Raw genomic sequence first — 27383 nt, forward strand, 5'->3', positions numbered from 1 at the left:
CAGAGGGATCATTGCAAACACTGCATGAAGACTAATGGGCACATATAAATATCTACATATCGTTAATCCTAGTGACAATCCCTTTAAATAGTCCTTGGGATTAAAGTAGGGAGTTGAGCTGCATTTTAATTGACACTTTGTTTTATGGAGGACAGGTATCATTGAAATGGACAGAAGGTGGAGTATGTAGAAAGACTGGAATCTTATTTCATTGTGAAACAATGATGAAACACTAGTCAGACCACACATGTAGTATTGGGTATAATTCTTGGCTCCTGTGAACAAAAAAAACCTAGCAGAGCTAGAGAGGGTTCAGAGGAGGGCAACTAAAGTAATAACTGGAATGGGTGGACTACAGTACCCAGAAAGAGTATCATAATTAGGGTTATTCACTTTTTAGAAAAAAAGATGACTGAGTGGAGGTCTAATTACTATGTATAAATATATCAGGGGTCAGTACCGAGATCTATCCCATCATCTATTTATCCCCAGGACTGTAACTGTAATGAGGGGACATCCTCTGCGTCTGGAGGAAAGAAGGTTTGTACACAAACATAGAAGAGGATTCTTTACGGTAAGAGCAGTGAGACTATGGAACGCTCTGCCTGATAAGGTGTTGATGGTAAATTCACTAAAAGTTCAGGTGGGGCCTGGATGTATTTCTGGAGTGTAATATTACAGGTTACAGTTACTACATTTCTGGAGAGGTTGTTGTTCCAGGGAGTTATTCTGACTTCCTGATTAGAGTTGGGAGGGAGGGTTTTCCCCTAAAATGAGGAAAATTGGCTTCTACCTCATGAGGTTTTTTGCCTTCCTCTGGATCAACTTTCAGGATAACAAGCTTAACTGGACGGGCGTATTTTTTATTTTATTTTTTTTGTTTGTTTTTGTCAGCCATATAAACTATGTTACTATGATTTTATGGAGTGGGGGCTTCCACCTTAGCGATCTAGTCACCAGCTGGGGCTTCCCACTTGGTGAGTGTAGCTGAAGACTAAGCAGGGGAACGATTTGGCAGTTTCACCACAAAAAGTTTACATTGACTAATACCGCTTGTGGGACCGAAGCAAGGAACTAGAGAATTACGCTGCTAAAGTATTTTTTTTTATTATACTCCCTTATATAGTGCTGACATATTCCGCAGCGTTTTACAGACATTAGCAATCTACGGTACCTATCAGTATGTCTTTGCAGTGTGGGAGGAAACCCACACAAACATAGGGAAAACATACAAACTCCATGCAGATATTGTACTTGGTTGGATTTGAACCCAGGACACCGCAAGGCAACAGTGCTAACCACTGAGCCACTATGTAATGCTGGTAATCTCTTACGACTAGTGTTTTATTCTGGTACTACTAATGTCATACAGAGTTTCTCAGTATGGAGTATTAGCATTTATTTGAGCCAGCGATCTTGGTGGTATTGTGGTCTGTGTCAGCGTGCAAATGTGAGTAAGTACAGTTATAGTTTTTAAAGTATTTTTATGCACATGGTGTAAGGGCTTGGAATAGATGTAGTGCTATTGCATCAGTATTGTTGTAATTTTCAAATCTAATGGATGGAAAAAGTGGAACAGTGTCCCGCTTATCTGTGTGGTTCCTTAAAGCAGAAATGTCAGCTTCTTTACAACAGATTTTTTTTAAACTATCCTTTTATTTGTCAGTTTTCTCTATTACTTGTAGTCTGCCAAGAATCCCAAAATTCCAAATAGAAATGTCAACTTTTTTTTGTTGTAGTATAAGCAGGCATTTTTGTCTTTTTTTTTTTTTTTTTAAACTTCTATAGAGATGCCTAAGTGAAAAAAAAATCTTGAGCATGCTGTTTTGCCCTGTAAACACACGCTATGGCAATATAAAATGCCATAAAAAAAAGGCTTTGGCTTTAGTGCATTTTATATATTTCCATCCACATACAAATCACAAAGAAAATGCAGCTAAAAACACAAAAAAAAGCAATTGTGAAAACATAAGGTAGGTAAATTATGCAAGTTTTGCTTTTTGTTCATTGACTTTTAATTTTGCCCACAGGGCAGCCGAAGAACAGATTGTTCAGATTATGTGCATCCGAAAGGGAAAACGCCTGGTGGCTCGGATATTCCCTTTCCTTCCTTTGCAAGAGTGCACATCTTTAATTTCCACTGCAGCCCACAGTTTGCCCTTTCTCATCAAAAAGGATGTTCAAGATCAGGTGTCTATTCTTTTTTTAAACATTTCCAAATTTGCACTTCTAGTTGCATGTTTCAAGGAAATGGGCTTACAACCAATCTCTTCCAGATGCTGCCTTTCCTTGCTGCTCCATGCGCCCAAGTGGTTGGCCAGCTGTCTGGAACCGCACTCACTTCCCTACTACAGTGTCTCTGTGGATCTGGGGTTACATCCCCTCAACAGCAGCTTACAGCTGTTCTCCAGAATAAAGTAAGTGTCTAAGGGTGTAGTGTCTAATAATAATTATATTTTATATAGCCTCAACATATTCTGCAGTACTTTACAATCAAGGGGTTCAAGTATAAACAGAGTTATAAATAACATAGGAGCAAACAGGTCGATAACTAAAACAAGAGGAATAAGGGCCTTGCTTGCAAGAGCTTACGATCTAGGAGGAGATGGGAGTGACACAAAAGGTAAAAAGTGCTTGTTTTGTACAATGTTCCAGCCAGCTTAAACACAATAGGGGAGTAGATATAAGGCTGCATGAGTCCGTCACCAGCCGATATCTGTAGTGTGGTGGATTCTGATGGCTTATGTTCAGAAGAATGATGCTAAAGGAGTGGTGGGGGGAGGGTGAATGGAAAAGTTAGATCAAGGAATGCTATAGGTTAACCTAAAAAGATGTGTTTTTAGGGAGCACCGAAAACTGTAGATCACGGATCAGCAACGTTCAGCACTCCAATAGTTCTGAAACTTCAACTCCCTGAATCCTCTTTTCACCTCTATGGGAGTTATAAGAACAGCAGAGTACATTTGATGGGAGTTGGGGTTTCACACCAGCTGGTCTGCCGAAGGTTTATGATCTCTGCTGTAGATGTTGTGAATTAACCTAATTGCTTTCGGAGGTTCGGATCGCAGTGGAAGTTAGTCGTATATCATTAGCTGAATGGAGAGCGCAGGTAGGATAGTAAACAGAAATGTGGGAGGATATGTAGGGGTGCAGCACTGTGGAGCACTTTTGTGGGTGAGAGTGAGAAGTTTAAATTAAATTATGTACTCTATGGGCAACCAGTGCAATGACTGGCACAGGGCGGAAGCATCGGAGCAGAAATTAGACAGATGAGCCTGGCTGTAGCGTTCAGGATATATTGGATAGGGGAGAGTCTGGTGAGGGGGAGGCCATTTAGTAATGTGTTACAGTAATAAAGACTGGAATGGTTCAGGGCAGCAATGAGTTGTTGTTGTTTCCACAGTAAGAAAGGGTTGGATTCTAGAGATGAGCTGGCAACAGATTGAATATAGGGGACAAAGGACAGATCAGTGTCAAACAATACCGAGACAGCAGGAATTCTGCCTATCTGCTGATAGTCTGTCCTATAGGGGATGTGAAGAGAGAAAAGAGGAAAGGACCAAGGACTTAACCCTGAGGAACCCCAACAGCAAAAAGGGAGAGGAGGGTAGGCAAAGCCAGTGAATGATGCAATGAAAGAACAGTCAGAGATGAGAAGAAAACCAAAAGAGAATGGTGTCTTTAGGGCCTATGGGTTGGAGCATCGGGAGGAGTAAATGGTGGTATACAGTGTCTAATTCTGCAGAGAGATCAAGGAGAATTACTAAAGATTAGTCACCATTGCATTTAGCGGTCAGGAGGTCATTGGTCACTTTGGTAAGGGCAGTTTCTGTAGAGTGTGTAATGAGGTAAGCTCCTACGACCAGTGTTGGCGAGGCAGGGACACAAGAAAGTCATTTCAATCCAGTTTGATATTTCCAGCCAATTTACAGGGTAGTACAACCGGGTCAAGTAGTCGGTCCATAACACCAGAACAAAGTAATACAGGCTCGGGTACTCAGGGCAGTGTTGCTTCACATACACACACACACGTCTTGCGCTCTGAGATCTGTAAGTCTCTCACTCATACAGACACACCATGCTTTTTGCTGCTGACTTTTTTAAATAAGACCTGTGGATATGGCCACCTGTAAAACCTGGAGTGGATTGTGGTGAATAAGCACCCACCCAGCACCCCAATAAAAGCCAGGCCCGGATTAGCTGAAACCAGCTATGTTAAGTAACAACAGCGTCCGCCATCTATCCTAGCGGACACACCAGCTACTGGCTTTTACTCCACCAATGCTGGGCACTTTGGTGATACGTCTTCGGTGAAAACATAACAAATCATAAAATACATCTCCTCTAATAAGTTTCCTGCACCATCCTAGGAGACACATATCTTCCCTCATATATGGGGCCTGTTATTGCCTCACAGGTGTGAAAAACATATTGTAATAGATCAAGGAGAGAGTTAGTGGAGTGAATGCAGGAGGAGGCAAGCGTAGTCCAGAAAATACCAGAAGGGTTGAAATGGGAAGAAGGTGGTCTGTGGTTATGGAGAGATTTGCCGCCAATTTCAGGGGATAAGTATGAAGAGAGAGCAAATGGTTGTGTGATTTGTAAAAGTGATTATTGTTCTCTACCCTGGGACATGATGGGTTGAGATGAATCAGAAAGCTGAATAAAGCATGTGAGAGCTGTACATGGGAAGGGGAGAGGGGCTGATGTGGAGAGAGTTGAATGGATGGGTAACAGGATTGTGAGTGTGGCGGAGAAGAGCACGTAATAAAACGGACAGAGACCATGAACAAAACTGTTCATTCATTTTATGTTTAACCCCTTTTCGACTACCATACGTCTATATACATGCTATTTGCACATGCCCCGTGCAGCTAGCACGTGTATAGACGTCATGGCAGCTCTTTAATCCAGACGCTGCAAAACGCTTGGATTAAAGCTTCTGTCCCTGCACTGCTGCTGTCACAGACAGCATACAGTGCAGTAATGCCGGCAAGGGACCAATCAGAGTGGTCCCTTGCCGGAGATCGACCCGATTGGTTAGTCTGTGCAGACTAACCAATCAGATTGTGGCAATGTAAAAGGGCCTGTTTTAGGCTTTGATCTGCATTCTGCAGATCGGAGCCTGAAATCAGGTAGTGTATGCTCTGTGCCCCCTGATCTGTAGGCCCCATCTGCGCCCCCTGCATGAATCTGACCGTTGATTCCCCTCCAACTCCCCTGCACCTTGTCGCTAACCTATTCGCCTGCCATGCGCTCTTGCACACTTCTGTCCCTGCATCTGTCCCATCTGTGGTCCCTCCATGCTGGCTGTACCCCCTCCTTTCCGGCCCTGCCCCCATTTGTGTCCCTTTTTCCCCGATACGGTCCACCTGCTGTATTTGATGGCGGCGGCCCCGGCCTTTCAAAGGCGCCCTGTGTTGCCAGCTTTTAGGAAACCTGATAGTACTATACTTTGCAATGCAAGAGCATTGCAAAGTATACTACATCCATCTGCCCCACTGGATCTTCAAGATCCAAGTGAGACTTGATAAAAAAAATATATATAATAATTGAAAATAATAAAAGTAAAAAAAAAAAAAAGTTCATTAAAAATAAAATTGCCTTTTCCTATAAAAAAAATTAATAAATAAAAAATAGACATATTAGGTATCACCACGTCCGTAACAACCGACTCTATAAAGATATCACATGATCCACCCCGTCCGAAAGCCATTTTTGATTTTTGTCACCTTACATCACAAAAAGTGCAACACCAAGCGATCAAAAGGCGTACGTCAAACAAAATGGAATCAATAAAACAGTCACCTCATCCCGCAAAAAATGAGACCCTACATAAGAAAATTGCAAAAAAAAAAAAATATATAGTTCTCAGAACATGGACTCACTCAAACATCATTTTTTTTTATTTCAAATATGCTATTATTGTGTTAAAGTTAAATAAATTAAAAAAGTTGATATATTAGGTATCGACGCCTCCATAACAACCTACTCTATAAAAATATAACATTACCTAACCCTTCAGATGAACACCGTAAAAAAAGGCCCAAAAAAGCCATATTTGTCACCTTACATCACATAAAGTGCAACACCAAGCGATCAAAAAGGCGTATGTCCCACAAAAGGGTACCAATAAAACGGTCCCGTCATCCCACAAAAAATGAGACCCTACCTGAGACGCCTAGTAAAAAAATAAAAATGACTCTCAAACAATGGAGACACTAAAAATATTATTTTTTGCTTCAAAATTGTTATTTTTGTGCTAAAGTTAAATAAAAAAATAAAAAACAGACATATTAGGTATTGCCGCACCCGTAACAACCTGCTCTATAAAAATCACATGACCTAACCCCTCAGGTGAGTGCCGTAAAAAAAAAAGTGCCAAAAAATCTATTTTTGTAACCTTACGTCACAAAAGTGCAACACCAGGCGATCAAAAAGGAGTATTATTATTTAAGTGCCATTCATTCCATAGCGCTGTAAATATGAATGACCCCCCAAATAGTACCAATGAAACAGTCACCTCTTCCCGCAAAAAATGAGACCCGACAATGGCCTAAAAAATAAAAAAGCTATGGCTCTCAGAATATGGAGACACTAAAACATTATTTTTTGGTTTCGAAAATATTATTGTGTAAAACTTAAATAAAAAAAGTATACATATTGGGTATTTCCACATCCTTAACGATCTGCTATATAAAAATGTCACATGACCTAACCCCTCAGGTGAACGCTGTAAAAATAAATTAAAAACTGTTTCATAACACCCAATTTTTTGGTCACCTTGCCCCATAAAGTGTTATAATGATCAAAAAATCCTATGTACCCAAAAATTGTACCAATAAAAACCTAACTCTTTCTGCAAAAAATGAGCCCTGCACGAGACTATCGGCAGAAAAAAAATAAAAATATGGCGTTCAGAAAATGCAGGTGAGCGAAGCTGGCCCCCCTTCAGTCAGCACAAACAAAAACTCCAGTGTGTTTCTTTAGTGCTACGTTTGTGCTGTTTTGTGCCGCAAAAATTTACACTTGTGCTGCTTTTATTTTAAAGATAATAGCAACTGTTTGTTTCAACATGGTGACATCACCAGCCCTCCTACAACAGCAAAAAGACATGAAACTTGCTGGATGGTTAGTGCTACGTTTGTGCTGGTTTGTGCCATTTAAATCTCCATTCTACCTCCTTTCGTTTTCGAGTTATTAACCATTTATTGAAAGGTCACCCAGCCCCCCATCAGAGCCAAAAGACACAAAACCGGGCCGGTTGGTTAGTGCTACGTTTGTGCCGTTTAAATATCCATTCTACCTCCTTTCGTTTTCGAGTTATTAACCATTTATTGAAAGGTCACCCAGCCCCCCATCACAGCCAAAAGACACAAAACTGGGCCGGTTGGTTAGTGCTACGTTTGTGCTGGTTTGTGCCATTTAAATCTACATTCTACCTAATTTCGTTTTCGAGTTATTAACCATTTATTGAAAGGTCACCTAGCCCCCCATCACAGCCAAAAGACACGAAACTGGGCTGGTTGGTTAGTGCTACGTTTGTGCTGGTTTGTACTGTAGAAATTAACATTTGTGCTGGTTGTATTTGTAAGATAATAGCAAAACCGGGCTGGTTGGTTAGTGCTGCATTTGTGCTGTAAAAATGATCATTTGTGCTGCTTAATTTTATGAACTCCATTAACAGGGCTGAAGCATACTAACTTTACACAGGAAGTAAGACAAGTTAATGTGGACTGGCATCACTTGAAGTAAGAATGATTATAGCATGCAGACACATCAGTCTCAATGAAAAAGGTAAAAATAGGTTTAATAAGGAATGGCAATATCAGAGACCTGCAACCTGTAAAGGTGTGCGGACACACAGTGAGAGTCACAAACACATGTGCATTTGATGCATTTTGTCAGTGCCTTTGTAGTGCCTTTTGTGACAGCACATCCTACAGTAATTATGTGACTCAAGAAATAAGCAATGTAGAATGTTTTCAGCTTGTGAAAGCCATGGCAGAAAAAGGTGTACAAAAAGAAATTTACATGCTGAGAGGTAAAATCCTAAAGGGACATATTTGGAGCAGAACAAATAAAAGCAGGACTCCAGCTGGTTAAAGCTGAGTGCAACATATCATCAATTATTTGAAATGTGTTCTCAACAGTGCCCAGTATAGTGGCTGAGAGCAAATGTTCTTCAGAAACATGTTCAGGACATGTTGGAGCATCAGGAAATATTGCATGTGTATCAGTTGACCAAGACACATTAAAATCCAGAGTTTCAGCTCTACAAGATGCAGTCAACAAACACATTAACTTATTTCACTTACCACCTTCAAAATGCCTGTCACGCATCCATGATGTGCAACATACACCTATGGAAATGCAGTTTTTTGACCCTTCAGTTTCTGGAAATGTTCTTTGTAATGGTACAGTAGGAAACACCTTCAAAACAGGACAGCACCTTTGGATTGACACTGACATAGGACTCTGGGCAGCTTGTGAAACACGAAGCAGAGGTTCACAAGAAAGATTTCTTGAAGCCGAACTCTCTGAATTTCGAGCCTACCTTGAATTGAGAACAGGTTCACTTTAAGAGCTGTTGTTGCATTTTGCCAACCAGCTACCAGAAGCTCTCTAGGCCATTACATAGCCTACTGTAAAAGGTCTGATTACGCATGGGAAAAATATGATGATTTGACAAATGGTATGGCAGTGGTAAATTCACATACCAAGATCTGCCCCCATACTGTTCTGTACACAAGAGGTAGCTGCTTGTAGTCCGCAATAGAAGACACCAGCACTGGATAATATGTGCCAGAAGTAAAGCACTTTTTATTAAATTGACACATACATCAAACAGCCAACATTTGGGGGCCATGCAGGGTCCCTTCTTTTGGCCAACATAGTGACGGTCACTATGTCGCCCAGAAGAAGGGACCCTGTATGGCCCCCAAATGTTGGCTGTTTGACGGACACAGCGCCATCCATGTTGTCACTTCAAGCACCAACCTTACTCAAGGTCTGTACACTGTATGGAGTGCTGATGATTTTATATTAGCTGCTTGTAGTTCCAAGTTACTATTTGTTAAGCGTAGGTAGCAAAGGTTTTAGCTTGAGATAATCAACTTTTTTTATGGACTTCCCATGGACAAGTGCAGTTACCGTTTAATGAAGACTGCAAAAAAATCAGGACTTAATATGGATATCTCTATGTTTGGGTTTATTTGTTCTTTATTTGTCATTGATTTTCATGAAAACTTTATGTTCTTCAGTTTGTAAAATGATTTGTAGAATAAAAATGTTTGAGACACATTTTACTATTCTACTTCTTGATAGTATTAATTTTTTGGGCTGTAGCTATAATCATTCTTACTTCAAGTGATGCCAGTCCACATTAACTTGTCTTACTTCCTGTGTAAAGTTAGTATGCTTCAGCCCTGTTAATGGAGTTCATAAAATTAAGCAGCACAAATGATCATTTTTACAGCACAAATGCTGCACTAACCAACCAGCCCGGTTTTGCTATTATCTTACAAATAAAACCAGCACAAATGTTAATTTCTACAGTACAAACCAGCACAAACGTAGCACTAACCAATTGGCCCGGTTTTGTGTCTTTTTGGCTGTGATGGGGGGCTGAGTGACCTTTGGTGACCTTTCAATAAATGGTTAATAACTCGAAAACGAAAGGAGGTAGAATGGAGATTTAAACGGCACAAACGTAGCACTAACCATCCAGCAAGTTTCATGTCTTTTTGCTGTTGTAGGGGGGCTGGTGATGTCATCATGTAGAAACAAACAGTTGCTATTATCTTTAAAATAAAAGCAGCACAAATGTTAATTTTTGCGGCACAAAACAGCACAAACGTAGCACTAAAGAAACACACCAGAGTTTTTGTTTGTGCTGATTGAAGGGGGGCCAGCTTCGCTCACCTCACAAAAACATTAAAAAATAAATTAAAAAAAAGCTTTATTATGTAAAACTGAAACAAAGAAAGTAGACACATTTGATATAATTGTGTCCGTAACAAACTGCTCTACAAAAATAGCACATGATCTACCCTGTCAGCTGAATCTTGTGAAAAATAAAAACGCTGCCAAAACAGACATTTTTTTGTTACGTTGCCTCACAAAAAACATAATATAGAGCAATAAAATTCATATGTACCCCACAATAGTACCCAAAAAACTGGCACCTTATCCCCTAGTTTCCAAAATGGGGTCACTTTTTGGAAGTTTCTACTGTAAGGGTGCATCAGGGGGGCTTCAAATGGGACATGGCATCTAAAAACCAGTCCAGCAAAATCTGCCTTCCGAAAACCATTCACGGCTCCTTTTCTTCTACGCCCTGCCGTGTGCCCTTATATCAGTTTACGACAACATGTGGGGATTTTCTGTAAACCGCAGAGTCAGGATAATAAATATTGAGTTTTGTTTGGCTGTTAACCCTCAACGTGTTAAAGAAAAAAATTGATTAAAATGGAAAATCTGCCCAAAAAGTGAAATTTAGAAATATCATCTCTATTTTACTTTAATTCTCGTGGAACACCTAAAAGGGTTAACAAAGTTTGTAAAATCCGTTTTGAGTAACTTGGGGGGTGTAGTTTCTACAATGGGGTCATTTATGGGGGGAAGGGGGGGGGGGTGTTCCACTATGTAACCTCACAAAGTGACTTCAAACTTAAACTGGTCCTTAAAAAGTGGGTTTTGGAAATGTTCTTAAATTTTAATAATTTCTTCTAAGCCTTCTAACGTCCTAAAAAAATATAATGACAATTACAAAATTATGCGAACATGAAGTAGACATATGGTAAATGTTGAGTAATAAATATTTTATGAGGTATCGCTTTCTGTTTTAAAAGCAGAGAAATAGAAATTTACCCAAGTTATTACCACATAAAGAGACACATGTCAGATTTGTAAATTGTGACCTGAACATGAAAGGGTTAATATTTACAAATAAAAATTGATGGTTACTTTTAATTTTCCATGTCACTATTTATATTTAAAGGGGTTGTCCGGGTTCAGAGTTGAACCCGGAAATCCATCCCTCCATTTTCACCCCGGCAGCCCCCCTGACATGAGCATCGGAGCAGTTTATGCTCCGATGCTCTCCTTTGCCCTGCACTAAATTGCACAGGGCGAAGGCATTTTTAGTAGTTCCGGTGACGTACCGGGGCTCTCCATGGGGCTGACAGGAACCCCGGTGACGTCACCGGCACTGATAGCAGGATTTAGCTCTGCCCTTGCCAGTAAAACGGCTAGGGCAGAGCTAAAGCCCGTCCCAGTGTGTTATTGTAAACAAAAGAGCCCATGCCCTGCGCGATTTAGCACAGGGCACGGGAGCGCATCCGAGCATGAGATGCTCCGATGCTAGGCTCAAGGATGCTGCCGGGGTGAAAATAAGGGTATGTCCGGGTTCAGCTCTGAACCCGGACAACCCCTTTAATCTTTTATTTTATTTTATTTTTTACCTTTAAATGTATTACTTTATTTATTTGTACTTTTGTGAATTTCTTAAAATCTGGTTGTCATTCAACCTTGGTCTGTTTAATGCAGCAAGATGTTTACTTGACCATGTTTCTCGGGAACGCATACATGGGAATTTTCAATATCTCAGCAGCTGATAAACCAGCTTTTTTTTATTTTTTTATTACTAAACTTGTTATTCTTTTCTTTTTAACAACATATACACAAATCACATCAATCTTACCATATAAAATCCATATTACAACTTTAATAAATATTATCATTATTCCTTTTCGCCCAAATACCCACCCACTATCCCTCTGAGCAGGGATGCCCAACCTGCGGCCCTCCAGCTGTTGCAAAACTACAATTCCCAGACAGATCAGCCTACAGCAGGGCATGGTGGGAGGTTGTAGTTTTGCAACAGCTGGAGGGCCGCAGGTTGGGCATCCCTGCCTGAGAGAGAGAGAGAGAGAGAGAGGGGGTGGGGGGGACTTCAAACTCAACATGGCCATTTTTTTCCATATCTCGTCAATTTCTTCTGAATTTTTAGTATGGCTCTTAGTCACCTGTTGAATTTTAATAAGATTAACAACTGGTTCTCGCCACTGTCCCACTGTAGGCGGGTCTTCCTTTACCCATTTCCTAAGTATAAGGAGTCTGGCTTGAAATAATACTTTAACCAAAACCGATCGTACTTCTTTATTTAATTTCAGATGTTCGGTAGCCCCCAATACACAAACTACTGGCTCTTCAAAAATCCGAACATCCAAAAATACAAGTACAATCTCTATCTCTTTCCAATATCTGAAAAGTCTGGAACATCTCCAAAAACAGTGTATAAGATCTGCATTCTCTCCCCTAGATTTTGGGCACTTATCTGAAGTTCTCACACCCATTTTCTTTAATATCCTAGGAGATCGGTGTAATCTATGTACTATAAAAAACTGTGATATTTTATGTGAGCCCCTATCCAACACCTTAACGTAACTTCTGAGAGCATCTTTCCATTTCTCTTCCGTAAAGAAAAATTGAAGTTCTTTTTCCCATTATTTTTTTTTTTTTTAGCAAGTATTGTAATCCGTTCTTTTTTTCCCTCCATCAATATCCCATATCTTTTTGCCGTTATTCCTCTTTTTTCCCCTCCATTAGTGAATTTATATATTATATCTGATTGTTCCTTTCTATATTTATCTACATGTACCACTGTCCTCAGAGCATTCCTAAGCTGGAAGTATTTATAGATATCCTTTTGGGGGATCCCAAACTCCCTAACGAGCGTATTAAAGTCCTTCAGCTTATCTTCTTCAAATACTTGACCTAAATATTTCATCCCCCTTTTTTTTTTTTCAAATAGGTGTATATTGCAAGAAACCTTTAATCTCCAATATTTTTTTAATCTGCACCCATACATACTCCAGTGAATTCAGTATTCTATTTGATATAATATTTTTCCCTAGTGTACCAGATTCCAATACCTCTAAGTGATTCTATTCGCCTATCCAACCCAGTTTATTTAATTCCTGTCTTCTCACTACACCATTCAAACTACCTCTTATCGGACTATATATTGTGTAATTAAATAATATAAAAACCAATTAGGAACCGCCAAACCACCCTCTCTTACTGGGAGCTAAAGCACTTATTTTTTTTACCTAGGGATAGCACCTTTCCAAATAAATTCCCCCATTAAACGATCCAATAATCTGAAAAATCTTCTACGACAATCTTAATGGAGTATTTTGTAAGTTTTTTGGGAAGAAAAATCATTTTTATTAAGTTTACCCGACCCTGAATTGAAAGTGGTAATCTTTTCCTGATATGTATTTTAGTTCTAAGTTTTTATTACAGGGAGTACATTTAATGTTTCATAATCTTCTATATTGCTGGAAATTTGTATACCTAAATATTTAAAACTCTCGTGTTTCTCAAGTACCTGCACCCTTAGGTCCCTCTGTGATTGCCCATCTCCCAATAACATCATATGGGACTTCCCCCAATTAATATTTAAACCGGAAAAAAAAAAATCTATTACGCTAATAAACTGATCCCCCGTATTGTGCATAAATAATAAAATATCATCGGCATACATTAAAAGTTTTTCGTCTCCTTCCGCATATTGAAAACCTTTAAACTCCCTATCGTTTCTTATTATACTTGCCAGGGGCTCAATCGCTATAGCAAATAGTAATGGGGAGAGAGGGCATCCTTGCCTAGTGCCCCGATAGAGGGCAAGAGGCAGTTTGAATATATCGTTCTGCCGGGTATAAAACCAGTCTGATCTTCATGAATTATACCTTTAATCACCTTAGAGAGCCTACCTGCCAGGACTTTTGCCAGAATTTTAACATCCGTGTTTAACAGGGATATTGGTCTACATGACCCAGGGTCCAATTGCTCTTTTCCCTTTTTTGGAATTAATGTAATAATTGCCTCTTTCATAGAGTCTGGTAGGTCCCCTATTTTTTTGTGCCTCATCCAATGTTGTTTTTAATTCAGGTATTAACACCTGGTCAAAGGTCTTTAATATTTCAAAGGGCAGGCCATAACACCCTGGTGTTTTTGCGGGATTCACCTTACCCAGAACCTCATTAATTTCCTAAATTAATATTTATTTATCCAGGTATTACTTTTGGGCCTGGGATATCTCTCTCCAGACAATCTGGTCCAAGTATAAGTCCAGCTCTATTTTTGAGTATTGTACCCTAGATTTATATATTTCCTGGAAATAATCCTTAAAAACTTTTTTAACTCCTTCCGGTGAACTAATTATTTCCTCCCTATTATCTCTGATTGCCCCTATCCAAGATTTCCCTCTTTGATTTTTTTACAATACTTGCCAAAATTTTACCAACTTTTTCACCCTCTGCAGCTAAACAAAACCCTTGGAAGAACAATTCTTTACTACTTTTTTCCTAGCTGGTAAATTTTCCTGCCCCTCCTCCCATTCCTTCCTATTGTGTGCAGTGGGGTTCATTATACATGCTATTCTCACTTCTTCTAACCTCCTTTTTTTTTTTTTTTTTTATTAATTAGTCTTTATTTCAATTTCGTAGAAAAAACATCCAAAAGAAAACACATTAGTCTAACAATAGATAAAAGTCAATATTAAAAATTGGTGATTATAATTTATCTTTATTTTATACCCTCCCACCCATAGGGAGAGGGGAGGGGGGAATGCGAAAGAAAAAAAAAAAACACATCCAGCCCTAGAGTAACCAATTTTTCCATACTTGGTAAAGATTTTGTGATTTTTTTTTTAGTAGGACTCTCCATCACACGTTCTTCTTTAAATAAGTTAACTATTGCTTTTCTCCACTGTCCCACTGTCGGTGAATCTGCCTTTATCCATTTCCTAAGTATAAGAAGTCTGGCCTGGAATAGTACTTTATTCAAAACCAGTCGTATTTTTTTTATTTAACTTCAAATGTTCAGTTGCCCCTAGAATACAAATTACTGGATCATTGGGCAACTGAACGTTCAAAAGCAAAAACACGGTTTCTACTATTTCTGTCCAATATCTAAGGAGTTTGGGACATCTCCAAAAACAGTGTATCAAATCGGCTTTCTCCTCCCAACATTTTAGACACTTATCTGTATCTCTCACACCCATTTTTTTCAACATCCATGGAGATCGGTGTAATCTATGCACTATGAAAAATTGTGAGATCTTGTGTGAACCCCTATCCGAAATCATCGCATAGTTTCTAAGGGCATCTCTCCATTTCTCTTCCGTAAAAGATTCTAGATCTTTCTCCCATTTTTTCACAGCAAGCATTGTAATCCTTTTCCTCTTTCCCTCCATCAAAATCCTGTATCTCCTTGCGGTTGTTCCTCCTCCTTCCCCTCCTCTGGTAAACTTGTCCAGCATGTCTGATTTTTCCCTTCTATACCTATCGTCCTGCTCCACTGTCCGCAGCGCATTCCTAAGCTGAAAATATTTAAACATGTCTCTATGGGGGGATCCCAAATTCCACTACCATTGTATTAAAGTCCTTCAGCTTATCTTCCTCAAAAATCTGATCTAGGTATTTCATTCCTTTTTTTCCCAGTCTATATAATCCCTAATCGTTTCCAATTCCTTTAAATTAAGATTTTTCCAAATCGGTGTTTAATGCAAAAACTCTTTAATCTCCAATATCTTCTTAATTTCCCCCCATACGTATTCTACTAGGTTTAGTGTCCTGTTACCAGTATTTTTTTTTCCCAAAAAACCTGACTCCAACACCTCTAAGTGATTACACTCCTCTTTCCATCCCCATCTATTTATTTCTTGCCTACCCACCTGACTATCTAAACTACCTTTTATATTCCCATATTGTGTTATTAAATAGTAATAAAACAAATTAGGAACCGCTAGTCCTCCCTCCTGCACTGGAAGCTGAAAGACTTCCTTCTTTATCCGAGGGATAGCTCCCTTCCAAATAAAATCCCCCATTAGGCTATCAAATAGCTTAAAAATGTTCTGCGATATTCTCACTGGGGCATTTTGCAAAACATAAAGTATCTTTGGGAGAAAGACCATTTTTATTAGATTTACCCTACCTTGTATTGACATTGGTAATCTTTTCCATATATGTATTTTGGTTCTTAATTCTTTTATTAAGGGGAGGACATTTAATTTTTCATTTTCTTCTATATTTCCGGAGATTTGTATACCGAGATATTTTAAATTTTCGTGTTTTTTGAGAACGTGCACCCGTGTATCTCCCTGTAATTGTCCATCTCCTAGTAATAACTTATATGATTTCCCCCAATTAATATTTAGACCAGATATTTAGACCAGACCAAACTTATCTATTATTTCTATCACTCTATTAAACTGATCCCCAGTATTGTGCAAAAAAAGTAAAATATCGTCCGTGTATTTTAACAGTTTTTCCTCTCCACCCACATATTGAAAACCTTTAATCTCCCTGTCATTTCTTATTATGGTTGCCAAAGGCTCAATTGCAATAGCAAATAACAGTGGGGAGAGAGGGCATCCTTGCCTTGTGCCACGGTATAGGGCAAACGGCAGGGACAAGCTCCCATCCACAACCACTCTAGCTCTTGGGATAAGATATTTTAACTGGATCCACCCTATAAATCCCTCCCCTATACCAAACCTCCTTAATACTGCCCATAAGTACTCCCATTCAATACAGTCAAATGCCTTTTGGGCATCCAATGAAAGTATCTCTTTCTCCCCTGCATCTAATCTATTGGCTTCGATGTTAAGGAATAACCTTCTTATATTTGAGTATATTGTTCTGCCCGGTATAAAACCTGTCTGATCTTTATTTATTACTACTTTAATAACCCTTGACAGCCTATCAGCTAAGACCGTTGCCAAAATTTTAACATCCGTATTCAGAAGGGATATTGGCCTATATGACCCGGGATCCATTTGTTCTTTTCCCTTTTTTGGAATTAATGTAATAATTGCTTCCTTCATGGAGTTCGGTAGATCGCCTAGTTTTCGAGCCTCATCCAGTGTTATTTTTAACTCTGGTACTAAAACCTGAGAGAAGGTTTTATATATTTCAAAAGGGAGCCCATCTCCACCTGGTGTTTTTTCGACTTTAACCTTCCCCAGAGCAAAAGTTATTTCTGCCACCGTTATTTCCTTTTCCAAGTATTCTTTTTGGACCTGGGATATCCTACTAAAAGCAATCTTGTCTAGATATAAATCTAACTCTTGTTTTGAATATTGTACCCTGGACTTCTAAAGCTCTAGGAAATACTCCAGGAACACTTTTTTTAATGCCTTCCGGTGTACTGAATAATTTACCCGTTTTGTCTTTAATTGCACCGATCCATGATTTCCCTTTTTGATTTCTCACTATATTTGCTAACATTTTGCCAGCCTTTTCACCCTCCGAAGCTAACCGGATCCCTTGAAAGAGCAATTCTTTCCTACTTTTTTCTAGTTGGTATATTTTTAACTTTTCCTGTTCTTCCTGAAATCAGTGGGGTATCTTATACATGCCATTCCTGCCTCTTGTAATTTTTTTTCCAATGCCTTCCCGTTCTCTCTGGTACTTTTTTTCCAGTAATTTACCTTTTTAACCACTTCAGCCCCGCTAGGTGAAACCCCCTTCATGACCAGAGCACTTTTTACACTTCGGCACTACACTACTTTCACCGTTTATCGCTCGGTCATGCAACTTACCATACAAATGAATTTTACCTCCTTTTCTTCTCACTAATAGAGCTTTCATTTGGTGGTATTTCATTGCTGCTGGCATTTTTACTTTTTTTGTTATTAATCAAAATGTAACGATTTTTTTGCAAAAAAATGACATTTTTCACTTTCAGCTGTAAAATTTTGCAAAAAAAAAAGACATCCATATATAAATTTTTCGCCAAATTATTGTTGTACATGTCTTTGATAAAAAAAAAAATGTTTGGTCAAAAAAAAAAAATGGTTTGGGTAAAAGTTATAGCATTTACAAACTATGGTACAAAAATGTGAATTTCCGCTTTTTGAAACAGCTCTGACTTTCTGAGCACCTGTCATGTTTCCTGAGGTTCTACAATGCCCAAACAGTAGAAAACCCCCACAAATGACCCCATTTCGGAAAGTAGACACCCTAAGGTATTCGCTGATGGGCATAGTGAGTTCATAGAACTTTTTATTTTTTGTCACAAGTTAGCGGAAAATGATGATGATTTTTTATTTTTTATTTTTTCTTACAAAGTCTCATATTCCACTAACTTGCGACAAAAAAATAAAAAATTCTAGGAACTCACCATGCCCCTCACAGAATACCTTGGTGTGTCTTCTTTCCAAAATGGGGTCACTTGTGGGGTAGTTATACTGCCCTGGCAATTTAGGGGCCCAAATGTGTGAGAAGAACTTTGCAATCAAAATGTGTAAAAAATGACCGGTGAAATCCAAAAGGTGCACTTTGGAATATGTGCCCCTTTGCCCACCTTGGCAGCAAAAAAGTGTCACACATGTGGTATCGCCGTACTCAGGAGAAGTTGGGCAATGTGTTTTGGGGGGTCATTTTACATATACCCATGCTGGGTGAGAGAAATATCTTGGCAAAAGACAACTTTTCCCATTTTTTTATACAAAGTTGGCATTTGACCAAGATATTTTTCTCACCCAGCATGGGTATATGTAAAATTACACCGCAAAACACATTCCCCAACTTCTCCTGAGTACGGCGATACCAGATGTGTGACACTTTTTTGCAGCTTAGATGCGCAAAGGGGCCCAAATTCTTTTTAGGAGGGCATTTTTAGACATTTGGATCCCAGACTTCTTCTCACACTTTCGGGCCCCTAAAAAGCCAGGGCAGTATAAATACCCCACATGTGACCCCATTTCGGAAAGAAGACACCCCAAGGTATTCCGTGAGGGGCATATTGAGTCCATGAAAGATTGAAATTTTTGTCCTAAGTTAGCGGAAAGTGAGACTTTGTGAGAAAAAAACAAAAAAAAAATCAATATCCGCTAACTTATGCAAAAAAAAAAAAGATTCTAGGAACTCGCCATGCCCCTCATTGAATACCTTGGGGTGTCTTCTTTCCAAAGTGGGGTCACATGTGGGGTATTTATACTGCCCTGGCTTTTTAGGGGCCCTAAAGCGTGAGAAGAAGTCTGGAATATAAATGTCTAAAAATGTTTTATTTTTTGACACAAGTTAGTAGAATATGAGACTTTGTAAGAAATCGGATCCACAAAACACATGCGGACGTCTGAATGGAGCCTTACAGGGGGGTTATCAATGACAGGGGGTGATCAGGGTGATCACCCCCCTGTCACTGATCACCCCCCTCTGTAAGGCTCCATTCAGACATCCGCATGATTTTTTACGGATCCATGGATACATGGATCGGATCCACAAAACGCATGCGGACGTCTGAATGGAGCCTTACAGGGGGGTTTATCAATGACAGGGGGTGATCAGGGTGATCACCCCCCTGTCAATGATCACCCCTCCTGTAAGGCTCCATTCAGACATCCGCATGATTTTTTACGGATCCATGGATACATGGATCGGATCCACAAAACACATGCGGACGTCTGAATGGAGCCTTACAGGGGGGTTATCAATGACAGGGGGTGATCAGGGTGATCACCCCCCTGTCACTGATCTCTCCCCTCTGTAAGGCTCCATTCAGACATCCGCATGATTTTTTACGGATCCATGGATACATGGATCGGATCCACAAAACGCATGCGGACGTCTGAATGGAGCCTTACAGGGGGGTTTATCAATGACAGGGGGTGATCAGGGTGATCACCCCCCTGTCAATGATCACCCCTCCTGTAAGGCTCCATTCAGACATCCGCATGATTTTTTACGGATCCATGGATACATGGATCGGATCCACAAAACACATGCGGACGTCTGAATGGAGCCTTACAGGGGGGTTATCAATGACAGGGGGTGATCAGGGTGATCACCCCCCTGTCACTGATCACCCCCCCTGTAAGGCTCCATTCAGACGTCCGCATGTGTTTTGTGGATCCGATCCATGTATCCATGGATCCGTAAAAATCATGCGGACGTCTGAATGGAGCCTTACAGGGGGGTGATCAATGACAGGGGGGTGATCAATGACAGGGGGTGATCAGGGAGTGTATATGGGTGATCACCCGCCTGTCATTGATCACCCCCCTGTAAGGCTCCATTCAGACGTCCGCATGATTTTTACGGATCCATGGATACATGGATCGGATCCACAAAACACATGCGGAAGTCTGAATGGAGCCTTACAGGGGGGTTATCAATGACAGGGGGGTGATCACCCGCCTGTCATTGATCACCCCCTGTAAGGCTCCATTTAGACGTCCGCATGTGTTTTGCGGATCCGATCCATGTATCCATGGATCCGTAAAAATCATGCGGACGTCTGAATGGAGCCTTACAGGGGGGTGATCAATGACAGGGGGGTGATCAATGACAGGGGGGTGATCAATGACAGGGGGTGATCAGGGAGTGTATATGGGTGATCACCCGCCTGTCATTGATCACCCCCCTGTAAGGCTCCATTCAGACGTCCGTATGCTTTTTGCGGATCCGATCCATGTATCCGTGGATCCGTAAAAATCATACGGACGTCTGAACGGAGCCTGACAGGGGGGTAATCAATGACAGGGGGGTGATCAGGGAGTTTATATGGGGTGATCATGGGTGATCAGGGGTTTATCAGGGGGGGGGGGGTGTAGTGTAGTGTAGTGTGGTGTTTGGTGCGACTGTACTGACCTACCTGAGTCCTCTGGTGGTCGATCCTAACAAAAGGGACCACCAGAGGACCAGGTAGGAGCTATATTAGACGCTGTTATGAAAACAGCGTCTAATATACCTGTTAGGGGTTAAAAAATTCGGATCTCCAGCCTGCCAGCGAGCGATCGCCGCTGGCAGGCTGGAGATCCACTCGCTTAACTTCCGTTCCTGTGAGCGCGCGCGCCTGTGCGCGCGCGTTCACAGGAGATCTCTCGTCTCGCAAGAAGACGCGTATATGCGTCCAGGAGGAATAAAGCAACCACCTCCCGGACGCATATATGCGTACAGCGGTCGGGAGGTGGTTAAACAACACTCCTCTCAAGAATGCCTTAAAAGTGTCCCAAACCATGAGTCTATTGGCAGAACCATTATTTACCGTAAAAATGAATTTTAACTCCTCAATTATACTCTGTTTATCTGAGATCAGTAATAGCCAATGAGAATTGAATTTGAACAACGGCAACATTTTATTTTTATTCAAGTCTAGTTCAATTACCATTGCATTATGATCTGACAAAGCAATGGGTATATACTTTGTCCTAATCCTGTTTTGGGACATTACATTTTTATTTCCAAAAATCATATCTATTCTTGACCAAGTTTGGTGTGTTTTTGAATAACAAGAGTGCATGGTTTCGTCAGGGTTCTGAACCCGCCAAACATCTACCCAATTAAATTCATGGGCTAGTTTACATAGATCTACATTTTGTGCTCCTCCCCCTCTGCCAGACGTCCTATCCCTGAGTGGATCCATAACCGCATTATAATCGCCTACCGCAATCAATATACATTCCTGTTTGTTCAACATAAATCTATACAATTGATACAAAACATCTGGTTTATAAGGTGGTGGGATATATATATTGGCAATTACAGTTTTAATCCCTTCTACGTAACAATGTAAAAAGAGGTATCTGCCATAGTCATCGGTCTCACATGCCACAGCTTCAAATTTAATCTTATTGTGTATCAAAATTGAGACCCCTCTAGAATAAGTAGTATATACAGAGTGATATCCCACCACCATCCATCTCCTCTCCAACCACCTTACTGATTCCTTATCCAAATGTGTCTCCTGGAGACAGATGATGGCTGGCAGAAACCTCTTCATCCACTCAAGGATAGCGTATCTTTTAACCCTCTCTCGGAGCCCTCTCACATTCAATGAAAGGATCCTAACCATCTAGCAGGGGGGAGGGAGAAAAAGAAAGAGAGAAAAAAATAATAATAATTACACATCCCCCCCCCCCCCCCATCTGAATAGTCCCCCCTTCTGCTAGCCAGCAGTCTGGGCAACTCCATAACTTAGCATAGAGACTCCTATCGCCTCCTCCTCCCCCAGCCTCAGAGGCCCTCCCCATCCGCCCATTCGCTAACTTCCTCCGGAGTCTGGAAGAAAGCAATCCTACCTTTATATTGCACCCTTAATTTTGCCGGAAAGAGTAAGCTATACTTTAGACCCGCCTCCCTTTATTCTTTTTTTGACAGATATAAATTCTCTTCTTTGTGCGTTAGTACTGAATGAATAATCTGGAAAAAGTTTAATCTTTACACCCTGTATTTGGTATTTTTCTGAAGTTCTAGCATCGGATAGTATTCCATCGCGGTCCTTAGTTAATAAACATTTCACCAGTATCGATCTAGGGTAGTCCCCTGGGACCCTATTTTTTGTGGGGACCCTGTGTGCTCTTTCAATAGAGAATAAAGGGGAAAGAGTACCCTCTTTACTATTTTCCCTTAACCATTTCTCCATAAATTCAGTACAGTTTTCTCCCGCCACTCGCTCTGGGATCCCCACACATCTTATATTGTATCTTCTTGATCTATCCTCCCGATCTACCAGTTTTTGTTCCATCTTACCATTTATCTGTTTTAAAAATACCACCTCCTTCTCTAACTTCTGCACAGATTGCTCAAGGGTGGGAATCCTTTTCTCCATCTCATACAAACGCCTCCTTACTTTCTCCATCTCAGCTCGTATAACCATAACATCCGTTTGCACTGCCCCGAGCTGTGTTACCAAGTTACCCATTCGATTTTCCATCCGTGAAACCGTGCAAAGTATGTCCTGCACAATTCTTACGTTTGTTTCTGTGTATGTCACTGGGGTTCCCCTCTCCCCCTCTCCCCCTTCGGGTGACGTCTCATGTGTCGGACCTTGAAGTCTAGCGTCCGCAGTTTTTTCTTTTTGTGGGGATCTAGACCCGGGTAAATTTGGGACCAAATACTTGTTTAGACCCAGTTGTTTAGGCCCACTTTCTAACCCTGCTGCTGATCGCCTAGCGGTACTACCTGTGTGAAGTTGGCACCCCATGTTCTTAAATTTAAAAAATAAATACACCATTAGTTTGTGCTGGTTTGTGCCGCAAAAATGAACGTTTGTGCCGGTTCGGTTCCCGAGATATTGCGCGTTAGATTTTTATGAAGCCCCGCCCATTTTCCACCCCATGTTCTTAAATTTCTAAATTAAATACACCATTCGTTTGTGCTGGTTTGTGCCGCAAAAATGAACGTTTGCGCCGCTTTGGTTTCCGAGATATTGCGCTCGATTTGCTGAAACCCCGCCCACTTTCCACCCCATGTTCTTAAATTTCAAAAATAAATACACCATTCGTTTGTGCTGCGTTTGTGCTGCAAAAATAAACGTTTGCGCCGCTTTGGTTTCCGAGATATTGCGCACTTGATTTGCTGAAACCCCGCCCACTTTCCACCCCATGTTTTTAACCCTGACTCTAGAGCCCCCAGGTGTGCTGCAGCTTGCCCCCCCCCCACAACTTTTTGGGGGGCACAAGCATATTATATATTTTTTTTTCTGCGTACGCTGACTGTTAGCGCATCGCACGCCCCACCGCTGATCAACTTCGGACGGTTGATCAGAGAGTTAGAATTAAAAAAAAAAAAATCACATTTTTGGGCCTTTTTTAATTTTTTTGTCTGTTAGGTTTAGGGTAAGTTCCCGAACACCCGTCCCCCCACACACACGCACACCAAATAAAGTTTATCACACACACACACTCCCCTATGGCCCGCCGGATGTTCTAGGTGGCATATGCCCAGCTTGCCTCCGAGTCCAAGAGCCCCAGTGAGGACGAGGATGACCCCACTTTCCTTTTGTCATCCGCGTCCTCCTCATCATCTAGCGATGATGATGAGACCCCAAGGCGGCGGAGACGCCAGGTGGAGCAAGGAGACCGCCATGCTAGGGACCCTGTGGCCCACACTAGTACGAGAAGCTCTGGGGCTCGTACTAGTTTTCCGGCCCACCAGTTAAGTCCACCGGAGCCCCCTACCGGTGAACTTGTCTGGTATACCCCAGAGCGTTTTGAGCCCGTGATTCCTGATTTTGTAGGCCAACCAGGAATCCAGATTTCCACAGTGGGCTTCACTGAATGCGACTACTTTAGTCTTTTTTTCAGTGACCCCTTTGTGAATCTGATGTTGGAGCAGACGAACCTGTACGCCCCACAGTTCATTGCTCAACATCCGGGCTCCTTTTTGGCTAGGCCCGGTGGCTGGACTCCGGTCTGTGCAGCCAAGATGAGGACGTTTTGGGGCCTCGTGCTGCATATGGGCCTAGTCAAGAAACCTAGTGTCAGGCATTACTGGAGTGGGGATGTCCTCTACCAGACTCCACTCTACAATTATGCAGATAATGCAGCATGTCCCCCCAAGGTGATTCTGCCTATGACCGCCTGTACAAAATCAGGCCGGTCATCGATCACTTTGGGGCCAAATTTGTGCAGGTCTATGTACCTGGAAGGGAAGTCGCGGTTGATGAGTCTCTCATTTCTTTCAAGGGGAGACTCATTATCCGCCAGTATGTTCCCTCTAAGCGGGGGAGGTATGGCGTGAAGCTGTACAAACTTTGTGAGAGTACCTCAGGGTGCACTTACAAGTTTCGTGTGTACGAGGGGCGAGATTCCCGTATTCAACCCCCAGAATGTTCCCCCACTCTGGGTGTTAGCGGGAAACTTGTGTGGGACCTTATGCACCCACTGCTAGATAAGGCTTACCACCTGTTCGTGGATAACTTTTATACTAGTATCCCCATAGTTTTATATCCGATTATTAGTGGCTAAAATGGGGAAGGGGAACATAAATTTAGTACTCCATGGAAGTGTGGTACTCCCTGAAGCAACCAATAATGCAGAGGCCCGGATGATCGGGGCACGTGTCACACTGAGTAGTGGTGCCTTTCCGTATCCCCCTCCTGTGACACACTCTGCACCTTTTTTGGGTCCGCCCTTCTTTCCATTATGGGGGACCACACCTGGAAAGTGTTGGCCAGGGACGATCCGGGCGCCTCCAGTTCCCGAGGTACTCTGGCCTGCTCTTTCCCGGTCAGAAAAGATCAGGTCCTTGAGGACTGCCTCATAGAACTGAAGGAATGTCCCTGTGTTGCCAGCACTCTGGGACAGCACAAAAGAGTTGTACAAGGCAACCTGCACCAAGCAGACCGCAACTTTTTTTATACCATGCCCGGGTTTTGTGCATGGCGTTATATGGCTCAAGGACTTGATCAGGGAGATCAACTCCTCCCATATATCGATTCTAGTCGACGATGCAATCAGGCTTGAGGACCGTTGCACAGGGACAGGGGTGATGCCGTTACCGTGAATTGTGGACAGTACAAGGACATCCCTCTTGTCTTATATCTGACCAGCAACAGGTTTCCACTGGTAAGTGCACGGGTCGCACCCCTAGGGATAGGTACCTGGAAGGGGTGGGTGGGGAGGCTGCGTTGATTTTTCCGCACGGTCCCACAAGCGAATGGGATCTGGCGGTGAGAGACTGGAACAAGGGGATACTAGTATAAAAGTTATCCACGCAAAGGTGGTAGCCCTTATCTAGCAGTGGGTGCATAAGGTCCCGCACAAGTTTCCCGCTAACACCCAGAGTGGGGGAACATTCTGGGGGTTGAATACGGGAATCTCGCCCCTCGTACACACGAAACTTGTAAGTGCACCCTGAGGTACTCTCACAAAGTTTGTACAGCTTCACGCCATACCTCCCCCGCTTAGAGGGAACATACTGGCGGATAATGAGTCTCCCCTTGAAAGCAATGAGAGACTCATCAACCGTGACGTCCCTTCCAGGTACATAGACCTGCACAAATTTGGCCCCAAAGTGATCGATGACCGGCCTGATTTTGTACAGGCGGTCATAGGCAGGATCACCTTGTGGGGGACATGCTGCATTATCTGCATAATTGTAAAGTGGGGTCTGGTAGAGGACGTCCCCACTACTGTAATGCCTGACACTAGGTTTCTTGACTAGGCCCATATGCAGCACGAGGCCCCAAAACGTCCTCATCTTGGCTGCACAGACCGGAGTCCAGCCACCGGGCCTAGCCAAAAAGGAGCCCGGATGTTGAGCAATGAACTGTGGGGCGTACAGGTTCGTCTGCTCCAACATCAGATTCACAAAGGAGTCACTGAAAAAAAGACTAAAGTAGTCGCATTCAGTGAAGCCCACTGTGGAAATCTGGATTCCTGGTTGGCCTACAAAATCAGGAATCACGGGCTCAAAACGCTCTGGGGTATACCAGACAAGTTTACCGGTAGGGGGCTCGGTGGACTTAACTGGTGGGCCGGAAAACTAGTACGAGCCCCAGAGCTTCTCGTACTAGTGTGGGCCACAGGGTCCCTAGCATGGCAGTCTCCTTGCTCCACCTGGCGGCGTCTCCGCCACCTTGGGGTCTCATCATCATCGCTAGATGATGAGGAGGACACAGATGACAAAAGGAAAGTGGGGTCATCCTCGTCCTCACTGGGGCTCTTGGACTCGGAGGCAAGCTGGGCATATGCTGCCTAGAACATCCGGCAGGCCATAGGAGAGTGTGTGTGATAAACTTTATTTGGTGTGCGTGTGTGTGGGGGGACGGGTGTTCGGAACTTACCCTAAACCTAACAGACAAAGAAATAAAAAAAAGGCCCAAAAATGTGATTTTTATTTTTATTTTATTTTTTTAATTCAAACTCGCTGATCAACCGTCTGAAGTTGATCAGCGGTGGGGTGTGCGATGCGCTAACAGTGGCCGGACGCTAAGAGTCCCGGCCACTGAAGGATCTTACAGCCACAGTCAGCGTACGCAGAATTTTTTTTAAAAACATGGGGTGGAAAGTGGGCGGGGTTTCAGCCAATCAAGCGCGAAATATCTCGGAAACCAAAGCGGCGCAAACGTTCATTTTTGCGGCAAAAACCAGCACAAACGCAGCACAAACGAATGGTGTATTTCTTTTTGAAATTTAAGAACATGGGGTGGAAAATGGGCGGGGCTTCATAAAAATCTAACGCGCAATATCTCAGGAACCGAACCGGCACAAACGTTCATTTTTGCGGCACAAACCAGCACAAACGAATGATGTATTTCTTTTTGAAATTTAAAAACATGGGGTGAAAAGTGGGCGGGGTTTCAGCAAATCAAGTGCACAATATCTTGGAAACCAAAGCGGCGCAAACGTTTATTTTTGCAGCACAAACGAATGGTGTATTTATTTTAGAAATTTAAGAACATGGGGTGAAAAATGGGCGGGGCTTCATAAAAATCTAACGCGCAATATCTCAGGAACCGAACCGGCACAAACGTTCATTTTTGCGGCACAAACGCAGCACAAACGAATGGTGTATTTCTTTTTGAAATTTAACCACTTAGCGCTACGCTAACGCCGAAAGGCGTCATCTCTGCGGCGCTCC

The 27383-nt window shown here is 41.9% G+C and overlaps 1 protein-coding gene across 3 annotated transcripts in view; it reads left to right on the forward strand.

Annotated features, from left to right (window-relative positions):
- PATL1 (PAT1 homolog 1, processing body mRNA decay factor) overlaps positions 1 to 27383 on the forward strand; it is a 321287-nt gene that overhangs the window by 229341 nt on the left and 64563 nt on the right. For all 3 annotated transcript variants that reach the window (XM_044296605.1, XM_044296607.1, XM_044296608.1), the window contains 2 exons: positions 2031 to 2190; positions 2277 to 2417. In XM_044296605.1, the coding sequence (XP_044152540.1) occupies positions 2031 to 2190; positions 2277 to 2417 (301 nt within the window). The remainder of the gene's footprint in view (positions 1 to 2030; positions 2191 to 2276; positions 2418 to 27383) is intronic.

This window comes from Bufo gargarizans, chromosome 6 (assembly GCF_014858855.1).
Source record: "Bufo gargarizans isolate SCDJY-AF-19 chromosome 6, ASM1485885v1, whole genome shotgun sequence".
NCBI lineage: Eukaryota > Metazoa > Chordata > Amphibia > Anura > Bufonidae > Bufo > Bufo gargarizans.